The 14,407-nt window shown below is 43.1% G+C and overlaps 1 protein-coding gene across 1 annotated transcript in view; it reads left to right on the top strand.

The window, feature by feature from the left end:
* The window catches only part of LOC145399798 (uncharacterized), a 662,740-nt gene that overhangs the window by 286,571 nt on the left and 361,762 nt on the right, over positions 1 to 14,407 (top strand). The window contains exon 3 of the mRNA XM_080272347.1: positions 3,000 to 3,057. Coding sequence (XP_080128473.1) covers positions 3,000 to 3,057 — 58 coding nt within the window. The remainder of the gene's footprint in view (positions 1 to 2,999; positions 3,058 to 14,407) is intronic.

Raw genomic sequence — 14,407 nt, forward strand, 5'->3', positions numbered from 1 at the left:
GTGAACAAAAACCAGTTTACACAAATAGTTCAGGGTTACACTCCAACGCAAGCTCTCCTCCTAATCCTCGTCCTCCTCCTCCTCCTCCCAATAGGAGTGTAAGGGCACTGGGCTAGGCTTCTTATTTCAGCGCATTAAGACACGCGAGACCAGTTGCACTACCCTGAGCGGCAGTGTAGTAACAGTAAGCCAAAATCACGCCTTGTATTTCTGTCTCTATTAGCCGATTGAAGCGACTTATCCCACTACACCACCAGGAGTCCAGTATTCGTGATATGGTTACCACCCAGCGTAGTAAATGAGTTCATGGGTTGAGGAAATTATCTGGGTTTTCACGGTCAAGAATCACCTACGGGATGGACTACATTGAGTGAGTGGATAGTGGACACCTCACCTACCAGCTCTTGTCGTTGTTGCTGTTTGTTGTTGTAGTTGTTGTTGCTTAAAGGTGAAGGAGTGAAATCAGAAGTGGAAGAATTGTATGCAGGTAACGAGAAGTGAAATGTGTTAAGTTAGTGGAATATAGAAAGTGAAAGAAGTGAATGAGAGAGGTGTATGACTGAGGTGAGTGAAAGACATTGAAAGAGTGATTAAAGTGAGTGAAAGAAGTGAATGAAGTGAGTGTAAGACGTGAATGAAGAAATTGGTAGAGTGAGGAAAATAAAGTTAGTGAAATAAGAGAATGAAGTAAACGAGAAGGGAGTGAATGACGTGGGGGAAAGAAGTGAATGAAGTGAGTGAAAGAAGTGAATGAAGAGTGAATTAAGTGAGTTAAAGAAGTGAATGACGCACAAAACCAAAATGAAAGTGAATGGAGTGAAAAAATTAAGTGACGTGCAAAAAGTGAAAAAGTGAGAGAGAGAAGTGAAGGTAAATGAGTGAAGTGAATGAAGTGAAGGAAATGAAAGGAAGTGAAAGAAATGAAAGAAGGAAGTGAAGAAACGGAAAGAAGTGAATGCGTGAATGAAGGGAAAGAAATGAAAGAAGGAAGGGAAGGAAGGGAAAGGAGTGAAGGAAGTGAAAGAAGGAAGTGAAGGAAGGTTTATTCAGCGCCTGTCTCAGCTGTCACTTTCTTTTGCTGCTCTTTTAACAGCCTCCCCCCCCCTCTCTTTTTTCACCCACTGACAGCTCACCCCCCCTCCCTCTCCTTGCATTAATTCTCTCTCTCTCTCTAAACCGGTTCCCTTTCTTTCCCTTTATGGTACCTACAAACTTCCCTTTCCTCATTTGGTCCTCCCTTCTCCCTTACACTCTACTCTCCCTTTTTGTCTTATTCTCCCTTACACTCTGCTCTCCCTTGTCTTATTCTCCCTTTTTGTTATCTCTCCCATTTTGTTACTTTCCTTCGTACTCTCCCTTTTTTTCTTACTCTCCCTTTTTTCTTACCTTTCTCTTACTCTCCCAATTTTCGTTTTCTTACTCTCCCTTTTTCTTACTCCCTGGTTGGCTTACTCGTCCTGTTGTCTTTCCTTGCCTCACCTTACCTTTTCCTCCCTTCTCCCTAATTGTCTTTTCCTATTTTCTTCATTACCTCTCATTTTCCTTCATTTATTTCGTTATCTTTCCTTTTTCCTCACCAGCTTCCTTCCCCCTCACTCCCTTTCTCCCTCTTCATCTTTCCCTCCCTTTCTCCCTCATCTGTCCCTCCGTTTCTCCCGTCTTTCTTCGTCTTTCTTCTCTTTTTCTTTCCTTTCTTTACTTTTTTCTGTTATGTGTGTGTGTGTGTGTTTGTGTATGTTTTTGTACGTGTGTATGTTTGTTCGTATGTATATAATTGTGTGTGCGTGCGTGTGATGTGTAGCCTAATTTTATCCCGTGTGTTCTTCCATGTATGTGTGTACGTGTGCGTGTGTGTGTATGTGTGTGTGTACGTGTGTGTGTATGTGAGTGTGTTTGCCAGTGCATTTTTCAAAGTGACTGAGGTAGTGTTTGATCATCCACCTACCTCCACTCTCTTCCACTCCCTCCCCTCCACTATCTTCCACTCCCTCCCCTCCACCCCCTTCAACTCTCACTCCTACGCCCTTCTCCACCCTCTCTTGCATCATCATCCTTCCCCTCCTCCACCCTTCTCATTCCTGTCTTCCACCCTCTCGTCTTCACCCTCTTCCTTCCACCCTCCTCTTTGCTTTTCATATCTTTCCAGCACCCTCTTCCTTCCTTTCCTCCACCCATTCTTCCTCACTCACCCTCTCTTCCCTCTTCCACCCACTCCTCCCACATCCACCCTCTCATCTTTCCTCCTCCACCCTCTCTTCTACTCACCTCCATCCTCTCATCTTCCCTCCTCCACCCTCTCTTCCCTCCTCCACCCTCTCTTCCCTCTTCCACCGTCTCTTCCCCCTTCCACCTTCTCTTCCCTCTTCCACCCTCTCTTCTCTTCTCCTCCGACCACTCTTCCACCTTCCTATTCCCAGTCTTGAACCCTCTCTTCCTTTCTTCTCCACCCCGTTCCACCCTTCTCTTCCCTGTCTTCCACCCTCTCTTCCACCCATCTCCCCTTCTCCTCCACCCTCTCTCCCCTCATTCTTCACCCTCACCACCCCTCGTATTTAAAGTTCCTGGACGTATTGCCACAACTACCACCATCACCTACCACAACAACCATCATCACCTACCACAACTACCACCATCACCTACTACAACTGCCACCAACTCCTACCACAATTACCGTCATTACCTACCATAATTACCACCATCATCTGTCACAACTACCACCCTCGCCTATCACAGCTACCACCCTCACCTACCACAACTACCACCATTACCTACCACAACTACCACCATCACCCACCACAACTACCACCATTACCTACCACAACTACCACCATTACCTACCACAACTACCACCATCACCTACCACAACTACCACCATTACCTACCACAACTACCATCACCTACCACAACTACCACCATCACCTACCACAACTACCACCATCACCTACCACAACAACCAGCATCACCTACCACAACAACCAGCATCACCTACCACAACAACTACCATCACCTACCACAATTACAACAACCGTTACCTATTTTACCACAACTTCCATCACAGCTACCATAACTACCACCACTACCACAACCACCACCACCACAACTTCCGCAGCTGCCGCCACGTTACCTGGCCTACCACAACTACCACAACCACTACCACTTCTACCACCGTTACTAAGCCTGTCACCAATACTATAACCACCACAACCATTACTCAGCCTACCACCAGAACTACCACCACTACCACAACCACCACAACTACTGCCACGACCACTACCACTAGCACAACCACCACAACTACGACCACTACCACAACCACCGCCATCTTTACCTAGCCCACCACCACCACAATCAGCACAACCCTTATCAAACCCACCACCACTACCACAACAACCACCACTACCACAACTACTACCAACCCAAGTGATGGATTAACCTCAGTTTGACCTCCCTCCCCCCCCTCCACCTCCCTGATCAATGCCACCCCTTCAGATAAGCCTCCCCCTTCCCTCCCCCTCCCCTTCCCCCTTCCCTCCCCCTTCCCCTCACCCTGCCCCTCCCTCCTGCCTCCCATTCCGTTCACACGCTGAGATTTGACCCAGTGTTTTATGTATGTGTATATATTTGTGTGTGTAGTATATATATATTAGTGTGTGTGTGTGTGTGTGTGTGTGTGTGTGTGTGTGTGAGCGTCTGCATTACCACACCCACCACGATCATATTCACCACTAACCACCACCACCACCACCACTATATTCATATTTACTACCACGACCACCACCTACCATCACTACCACCACCACTACAGTTCCCCTCACCACCACCACCACCACCATTTTCACCACCACCACTATCCCCCTCACTATCACCACCGCTGTCTCCACCACCACCACCCATTTCTTTCAGTACACATCACCCACACGCACATACTTTTCCGTACACACAGCTTCGTGCACATAGGCAGTCACACGCACATGACGAACTTTTATTCATGTAACATTTAATAATCTTGACTTCCAAAATTTTGAGTGCCTTTTCGTTTTTTTTTTTTTTTTTTTTAGAAGGGCATTAAATACGGTAGGAATAAAAGTCTGTTTATATGGAGAGGGTTTTTGATGTTATCGTCATTGTCATCATCATCATTCACACACACACACACACACACACACACACACACACACACACACACACACACACACACACACACACACACATTTCGCGCACGCTCGGTTTCAAACGCTGATTTTTTACACATGAACTTTTGCACATCCCTCAGCGTACAAAAATATCCTCACGCAGCTCAGGGGAGGGGGAGGGGGGAGAGAGGGAGTAGGAAGGGGGAAGAGAAGAGAAGAGTCAGAGAGAGAGAGAGAGGAGGAATAGGGAGGGGAGAGGGGTGGGTAGAAGGGAGGAATCAGAGGGGTGGGGGAGTGGAGAGGGAGAGGAGGATGTGGGGAGAAGAAAAATAGAGGGAGAGGGAAGGGGAGAAGGAAGAGGAAGGAAGGAGGGGTAGGAGAAGGGAGGAGAACCAGGGAGTGGGGCGGAAGGGAGAGGAGATGGTGATAGAGAGGAGAAGGGTTGGGGAGAATTAGTGAATTGAGAGAGAGAGAGAGAGAGAGAGAGTCAGGGTTGGATATGTGACGCGCGAAAAATTATGATCCAACTTTTCTGCCAAATAATCAGGGAAGCGATGAGAGAGAGAGAGAGAGAGAGAGAGAGAGAGAGAGAGATTGTTCTACTCCAGGCAAGACCTCACTTTTTCCTTTTGGCTCGTTATCTCTTCATTAGCGCACCTCTAATTGATACCTGCCCCCCCAAAAAAGCGAGAGAGAGAGAGAGAGAGAGAGAGAGAGATTAAAGAAAAAAGTAAGACAAAAAAGCTGTATATTTCGTTGATGAAGCGAAACCAGGAATGGATAGTGTCGATTTTGCGGTGGTCATAAGTTCGTTTACACTATTTCAGAACCTTAATTTGCGTCTTAATTGAGCTGGAATGTAGGTTTATTATTATTATTATTATTATTATTATTATTATTATTACCTATTAGCCCTATAATTATTTTTTCCATGTTTTTCACTTTTTTTCTTCAACTACCTCAGGTGTGAATATTTTTGGAATTTTCATACCTGGTTGCAATTATTATTTTTTAATTATTCCACTGTAGTATACGATTATTTTGGTTACCTTAGTGCGATTACCTTTTTTTTTTGGAGGGGGGGGAGGGAGATGGAGACTCAATTTTTTTCTGATCATTTTTCTTGACTTTATATTTCGAATTTTGCTTTTCTTGAACATCTTTTTTTTTTGCTCTTTCATTTTTGAGTACGTATATATTTGCTAACTTTATTTTCTATACTTAGGTTTTTACATATTCTCACGTTCGCAAACTTTGGCTCACACACCTGTTTTGCGTACACGTGTTTTGCTAATTAACTGATGTGTTGCGAAGTGTACCGTATTTTTGCGAACTTCCACTTTGCGAACATTTATTTCTTATCCTCATTTTCATTTATTATTTTTTATTTATTTATTTTATTACTTGCGAAATTTAATAATGTCAGACGCAAAAATTTCCATAGTTATTTTGTAAAGTTTTTTTTTTTTCCTTTCTGTTATGTGTAGTTAAATTTGTGGGACTCGTGTTTTTGCGAATAGTGAATTTTGCGAACTTTCATTTTTGCGAACACAGATTTTAATGTTATAATTGCGAACCTAATTGTTACCTTATTTTTTCCGCATTCATATTTTTGCGAACTCTTATTTTGCGAACTCCTATTTTGCGAACTCATTATGCTGACTTAATAAGCCTACTTTATTTATTTATTTATTTTATTTTTTTGCGACCAGGTATATTGCGAACTTCCTGGTGTGCAAAATTGATGACTTTTGAGTTGACCTTTTTGTGGACGATGTCTACAAGTCACATGGGAGAGAGAGAGAGGGAGAGAGAGAGAGAGAGAGGGAGGAAAAATAATGAAAGAGAGAAAGTGGATGGAGAAGGGGAAAGATCAAAGACAGGGGAATCCAAAGTGGGGAGGAAGGAGGGGAGAAGAGGGGAGACTAAAGGGGAGGAGGGGGAGAAAGAGAGAGGATGGGGAGAATAAGAGATGAAAAACCGGAGGAAGAGAGGGATGGGAGGGAGAGAGGGAGAGGGGAGTAAGAGAAAAAAAACGGAGGGAAGGGAGGGAGAGATAGAGAGGGAGGGGAAGAAGTAAAGGAGGATGGGGAAGAGGAGAGGTAGAGGAGGGAGGGGAGAGTGTGAGGGAGAAGTTACAGTGAGGGAGGGAGGGGAGATTGAGAGAGGGGAGATGGGAATTACGTGAGGGTGGTGGGGAGAAGGCTAGGAAAATTGACCTATCTCTCTCTCTCTCTCTCTCAAATCCGTGTGTTGAGCGAGTGAGTCAGAGCTAAATTTCCTTCGAGCCAGCTTAGTGCCCTACATAGCCTGGTTCATGGGAGTAGGCAGGGACCAAAAATGTGGCTGCCTAACCCCGCTGAGGTATGAGGCAGGCGGAAAGGTAGGTAGGTAGGTAGGTGGGGAGGGAGGGAGGGAGGGAGGTGGGTGGGAAGGAAGCGAGATGCGAAGGTAGGTAGATAAGCAGTCAGACAAGGAAAGGTACTGTAGAGATAGACAGAAAGAAATAGATAGATGGATGGATAGATAATAGGTAGGTGGAGGAGAGAGAGAGAGAGAGAGAGAGAGAGAGAGAGAGAGAGAGAGAGAGAGAATAGAGAGAGTGAGAGAGACGAGGAGGAATATATTGAAGTCGATGTTGGGTGAAATGTATGTATTGAGAAAGAGAGAGAGAGAGAGAGAGAGGGGGGGGATGAAATGTAGGCCTATGAAAGTTGGGTGGTGGTGGAGAAGTATCGAGAAATACAGAGTGAGGGAGGAGGATAGACCAATATTCCTCATGTGTCATACCTCTGCATTGATTCTCTCTCTCTCTCTCTCCTCTTCCCTCATAATCTTACTCTCCCTTTCATTCCCTTCTCCCTTATTTTTCTTCCATCCTCTCCCTCTCTCTTCCTTCCTCTTCCCTTTTTCTCACCCTTTCTTCCCTTCCTCTTCCTTCATCCTCTCTCTCTCGTAACACTCTACTCCCCTTTCTCCTCTTCCTCTCCTCTTCCTTTCATCTCCTCTTTTCCATTTTCCCTCTGTCTTTCTTTCTCTTCTCCTCTCCTTTTTCCATTGCTCTCCTCTCCCATCTCTCTTTCTCTTTTCAGTTAACACCATTATCTCTTCCCTCGTCATCTCCATTTCTTGTCTTCGTCTCCCTTCTCTCTCTCTCTCCCTTTTCTCTCTCTACTTTCTTCTCTCGTCTTTTTTCCTGCACTATTTCTCCACTTTTTTTTTTCTCTCTCTTCCACTTCTCTCCTCTTCGCCCTTTTTTTTTCCCTCTCCTCTCCTCTTTCTCCCTTTCCTCTCTCTCCTCTGTTTCGCCTCCTTTCCCCTCTCCATTTTCTCTCCTCATTGCTCTCCCTCCTCATTATACTCTCTCTCTTTCCTCTTTTTTTTACCCTCTCTTTCCTAGTTCTCTCCTTTTCCCTCTCACTTTCCCTCTTTTCTCTCTTTCTCTTCCCCATTTCTCAATTTCTCTCACCTACTTCTCTTACTTTGTCCCCCATTTCTTTCACTTTCTCTTCCCATTTCTGTCTCTCCTCAGTTTCTCACACTTTCTCTCCCCATTTATCTCTTTCCCCCATTTCTCTCTGTTTCTCCCCATTTCCTGTCACTTTCCCTTATCTCTGTTTCTATCCCCATTTTCCTCAGTTTCTCTCCTCCATATCTCTCATTTTCTCCCCCCCATTTCTCTCCCCCCCTCCAATCAATGCCCCCTCTCTATGAAAAGGCAAGCTGGCTGTTTTGGGAGGCTGGACAAAGACCCCTCCATCCCCCCCTATCTCTCTCTCTCTCTCTCTGTTGCTGCCATCTTATCCTCTTCCTTTTGCTCTTCGATATCATCCCCTTCCTTCTCTTCCTCTTCCCCGTTCTTCCTCTTCTTCCTCCTCCTCCTCCCAAGAACTGACCTGCGCCAGAACACGTTTCTCTAGATATTATTGTAGTTTTCGCCTTCTTCCTCTTCCGCTTTGTTTTTCATATTTGCGTCTTGGTTTACTGTCTGTTTTAATATTTCCTCCTCTTGCTTGTCCTCGTCCTCCTCCTCCTCCTCCTCCATCATCATCATCATCATTTTCATGGTCAAAGTCATCGTCATCATTATTATTATTTTTGTTATTATTATTATTATTATTATTATTATTATTATTTTTTTTTTTACGATCATATTAATATTTCCTCAATACCTGTTTTGCTTCTCTCTTGTTTCCTAGTATTCTCCCCCTCCCCCCCTCCCCTATGCGGAACGGATGAGAGCCCTTTTGTAGTTGTTGTTCTCCTCCTCCTCCTCCTCCTCCTGCTTCTCCGAACAGACCCAAACACTTCTCCCTTGATCACCTGCTCAGTCGAGGGAGAGAGACTTGAGCCAATCCACATCAACCCTTCTAACCCCCCCCCCCAAACCCTCTCTCTCTCTCTCTTCCTCTCTCTCACTGCTCTTTTTTGTAACCTCTCTTCCCGTGTCGCTTGTTTTGCTGTCTTTTTTCTTTCTCCCTTCTTTCTCTTTTATCTCCTTACTCTGTTTTTTCCCCTCTGCTTCAGTGACACTTCTTGCTCCTCTCTCTCTCTCTCTCTCTCTCTCTCTCTCTCTCTCTCCAGGTAAAATCCTTCCAAGAGTTGTTAAAGTGGCACGTGACCTTTACCTGCACTAATCATCAATAAGTCGCAGGAAACAGGGAACTTAATACAAGTCTGGAAACTAGGAGATGTGACCCCAATCTTTAAGCGGGGAGATCATTAATGTCCTGGGAATTACCGTCGACCTTACTTGTATCATAATTAAACTGTTAGGAGGAATGATTGTTGATAGGATAGTCGAACAACTGGAAAATTACAGCTTGATCTTGGACTCCCAGCGTGGGTTCAGGCGTCGTAGATCATGCCTAACCTACTTGCTTGATTTTTTTCCCACTTAATATTTAGTGACTATGGCAGGAATGAAGCCGTAGACCTCCTTTACTTAGACTTTCAAAAGGCATTCGACAAAGTACCACACATTCTAAAGTTGTAGGGAGGTTACACTCGGAGATGGAAAACTTGCTGTCGGATGGGAGACTGCAAATAATGATCTGTGGAATTCCTTCTGAGTGGGATTCAATCAGTTCTAGAGTTCTTCATAGGTCAGTCCTTGGTCCACTCCTGTTCATTATTTATATCAATGACACAGATGTTGGCCTGTTAAGTGTTATCTCAAAGTTTGCAGATGGCATCAAACTTGGAACACATGTGAGCAGTCGTGACGGGGCTGAAAAACTCCAGGCAGACTTGTGTGGGTTAAGGGAATGGTCTGAGACACGGCAAATCCTGTTGAACTTGGAGAATTGTTGGGGAGGACTCTGAGGATGACTGATTTGGGAAAGAACTTGGGTGTATTGATTGGTAGTGGCACAGAGTATTCCAGACACTGCATCAGAGTAGAGAAAAAGGTCCTGCAGTTGGTCGGGTACATCCAGAGCTAGTTTTGTTATAGGAAAAAAAAGAGATCGTTCTTACACTTTATTACTCCTGTACAGCCGCTTCTGGGTTGCGCTGTACAGTTCTGCTCACCTGCAGTTAGGAAAGACATCTGTTTGCGAGTCCAGGCTTGAGGTACAAAATTTATTCCATCCATCAAGAGACTTGAGTTATCACGATCGCTTGAGGGCTCAGGGATTATTTACATTAGAATCTCATAGACTACAAAAGCAGCTCATTGATGTGTTTAAAATGCGGAATAGGCTTGACAGTCTTTACAATGAAAAGTTATTTAGTGTCAGCACCAACTCAGCACTCAACTGTGATTGGAAGCTGAAACTGAAAAGATTTAACTTCACATGGAACAGATACCCCGTGGATGTTGTTGAGAGCACTACAGTGGAGCAGTAAATAATAAATAAAAGAACCTTACTCACACAGCAATGATTGTAATTTGGATATGCATTCTTAAATAAATACGAAATATTCAAGGTCTTTGAGAAACTAACTTTTCCTTGTATCTCTCTCTCTCTCTCTCTCTCTCTCTCTCGTTATTTTGCCTGCTGTGTATTGATTTATATTGCGTGGTTCCAAAGACTGCAGTTGTGCCTCATATCTCTCGAGGAAAAAAGCAAGATGGAATAATAAGCTTTTGTGTATTACTTCAAGACATCCTCAGGGAAGATGTCTTGAAAGCCATACAGGAAAACTCAATATTCCACGCTGCTTTTTTTTTTTCTTAGCGAGTTATGCTTCATGTTAGATTTTCACGTGTACTTATTTTACACACACACACACACACACACACACACACACACACACACACACACACACACACACACACACACACACAGAAACTTGATATATATAAATATTTCCAATTGCAATTTTGTTATGCACACACCTGTACCCACACGCACATACAAGGGGATACATATATACATACATACATACATACATATACACACACTTGTCTATCCCTAATCTATCCAGTAGCAGAGGTAATGATTGTATGTACACGCTCTTGTATACAGGACACATACGTACACACATACACGCATATAAACTCACACATAAGTTAGAACCATGTCATCCTGATATGACTGACTACGAGCCCGGTTGACGTACATTCATTGTCATACGCACATGCAGAATGATTTACACACACATACACATACTGGTACACACATATTGACAGGAATTGATTTTCAATTTGTAAACACACACGCAGCCTTACTGATGTGCGCTTGCACACACACACACACACACACACACACACACACACACACACACACACACACACACACACACACACACACACACACACACACATTTTTTTTTTCTCTCTCTCTCTCTCTCTCTTCGTGGGGATTAGTCTGCTCTTGTGTTATTCCGGGATAGATTGTGGGTATGATCCAGTAGTAATTGCTGTCAGTAATCCCGGTTAAATAAAATGCTCTGGTGTTAGAGAGAGAGAGAGAGAGGATGTGTATTTGTTTCTGAGTGTGTATGTGAGAGAGAGAGAGAGAGAGAGAGAGAGAGAGAGAGAGAGAGCACTTAACACTCTTTATCTTATCATTTATTTACTTGTACATGGAACTGAAACCAGCCACCCTATTCATCCATTAATCCTTCATATTTACATTTAATATCATTCACAATTATTTCAGAACAAACGAATATAAAAAAAAACTGTTTATTCTGACCCAAGTTTATTTTCATTTCGTCCCTGTAATGATGGATTTTCACTTTTTTTTTTTCCCACTTTTTCTCACTATATTCGTGCTGCCACCAGACGATTTTCTTCATTTCAGGGGTTTGTTTTGCCCGTGGGAGGGTTTAGACTGTAGACTTGATAAACCCCCTTTTACTCCCAGACACCTGTAAAAAAAAACTGCAAAAAAATCGTCTGAAAAAAGTGGAATAAAATCGTCTAGGCAGCAGTAGTGGATTTTAAAACGTTTTCCTGGGGTTGATTGGGTGACAGATGTACCTATTCCTTACACACACACACACACACACACACACACACCGATTTTTTTTCAGTTCATGTTACCTCCAGACGATTTTATTCAGCTTAGGAGAGACGTAAAACCAGAGGGATTGGATATACCCCAAGTGAACTGCGGCTTTTATTAGCTATCCTTCCTTAGCTGAGTAAAATCGTCTTGAGAGGGCAATAAAATAAACCAATGATTTGATTTAAGAAGGCAAAGACTAAGTAAATCTTAATTCTTATTTTCTTTTCATAATTAGGTCGTATATTAAGTGACAAAATAATGGAACTGCCGTGAGATAAAGAAAAAGAATAACAGAAAAGCATTAGTTGAAAATGAGTGAGAAAATGAAATTAAATGGAACAGGAAGAGATTAAGAAAGTGACGAATGTGTTTGAGAAAGTGAAGATGGTGATGGTATTTCATTTGTCACCATCACCATCATCAGTGGAGGTAAATGTGATGTGGGTGATAGTGAGGCACCTACTGAGTCTATTTCTACCGTATACTACTACTACTATTACTACTACTGTGTCTGTGAGTTTTATCTACTGGCATTACTACTGTCTACCACAACTACCACCATTGTCATAGTTGTCGCTGCTACCACCATCGTTGAGTGGTTGTTGTTGGTGAAATTTTGGTACCTACAACCATTACCAACATCAGGCAACCACCGCCACAACCACTACCACTACTACAGCTACTATCAACATCTGAGCAACCACAACTACCACCATAACCAACATTTTTGCCACCACTGTGATATTTATGATTAAGTAGATAATATAGTAACTACCCATAACTACCACAGCTACCACAATAATCATAGCCCCTACCTACCACCACATCCCCGTGAATTATTACAACTACTACCGCAACAGCCACCAGTACAACCATAACCACGCACTACCACAACGCTAATCTCCCACCACCACCACAACCCCTCACAATCCCACCACTACCACAACCACCACAAGTGTCAACATGGAGGAGACGGTACTTGCAGCAGGTCTGGCTTGTACCTTGTCCCCCCTTGTACCTCGCCTTGAAGTGCTGTCTACACCTGGGTGGAACTTACAGGTAGGTGCAGGTGTGTTGGACAGGTGTGGCTACGTAAAGGGTGAATTATTTTGAGGACATGTGTAGGCTAAGGCAGATGCAAGAAAAAGTATGGCAGATCCAGAGAAAAAGTGTCCATCATCATCATCATCATCATCATCATCATCATCACCCCACATAAAATCATGGAGTAATGCACCGAGAAAATGGAAAAAAGAAAATACGGGAAACACACCTGTAGATAAAACCACAGGTGTGTAGGTACATGAGACAGATGCAAAGGTGCCATTCTAGAGGCCAGGTGTGTGTGTGTGACAAGGATAGTAAGCAGGTGTGTGTCAGGTATGTAAAGCAGTCCTAGAAAAGCCCTATTGTTATTCAGGCTCCGGCCTACCCTTGATGCGGGGGGGTTTGATGGTGGCAGGAGTAATGTTCAGTCGCTTTAATTTAGGGGGATTCTTTACTATTCAGACGATTTTGTTCGGCTTAGTGTTAGTTTTCGCGACCTTTTCTTTTTTTCTTGCCATTTCCAGACGGTTATTGTTCAATGTAGAACTTAGTTTTGGTGACATTTTTCTATTTAATTCCTACCACTTCCAGACGGTTTTGTTCAGCTGGGGAATGTTAGTTTTGCTGCCTAAAGACGATTGTTAGTACGTTTGATATTAATAATCGTGAGTTTGATATTAAAGATCACATATTGAAAGGGTTAAAGTCTCCATTAACCCCTTCAGTACGATAGCGTTTTAAAATTAACTCTCACTACCCTCAGACGATTTCATTCAGCTCAGGAAAGGTCTCGAACGACAGGGGTAGTTGCCATCAACCCCTTAAATACGATTATTTAAACCCTTCACTGCGATGACGTGTAATTCACTGTTGGGGCTACTACCAGACGATTTTATTCGGCCTGTGAGGATCTTCTAGTAGTGAAGGGGTTGATGAAGGTCCTATCAAACCCCCCCGGAATAAAAAATCGTCTGGAGGCAGCAAGAATTAAAAAAAGAATAAAACATAAAATAGGTCACCGAAATCCAAGGGGTCAAAGTTCGTTCCTTAACCCTTCGAAGCAAGCGACTTATTCTGTCGGGGTTTATTCCTGCTGCCTCCAGACGATTTTATTCATCAGTAGTGGAGACCAATAGGGGTCAATGAAAGCTCTATCAACCCCCCCCCCCAAATCTCTCCTAAGCTGAGTAAAATCGTCCCGGGATAGGAAGAGTAAAATAAGATGTTGACGTGAAAGGGTTAAAGTCTCCCGAGAGCTAAATCGGCTCACCCAAGATGTCTCAAGGAGGATAAAAATAAGTTCCGGTGATTGTGTGTTTGTTTCTGTTTGTGTGATGTGTATTTTTAGTGGAAATATACTGTATACTGTAGAGTGAAGGATGATGAATGAATAAATTATGTTTGTGGGTTTTTTTTTTTTGGGGGGGGGAAAGCTTGACTCATTTACCAAACTAGGATATAAGATTAAGATATAAATGAGTGTATATGTATTCAGTGTTTCTTTTTTATAGCGGGAATATTCATAGTAGGATTTAGGGTTAAAATGGTGATGAATGTATATTTACTGTATGTATGATGTTTCTTTAGTTTACCGCGAGTATTTTTGATACGATTTAGAATGAAGTTGTTGAATATATACATGGATTTATGATGGTTGTTGATACCAGGAATTTTCCTTATGGGATTTGTGGCTAAGATGTTGATGAATATATTGGAATTAACAGTGTGTCTTCTGTTTTCAGGTATGTTGGTGTTGTGTGTTCTGGG

Source organism: Coenobita brevimanus, chromosome 50, assembly GCF_032717465.1.
Source record: "Coenobita brevimanus isolate Jiangsu-jjx chromosome 50, ASM3271746v2, whole genome shotgun sequence".
Classification (NCBI taxonomy): Eukaryota; Metazoa; Arthropoda; class Malacostraca; order Decapoda; family Coenobitidae; genus Coenobita; species Coenobita brevimanus.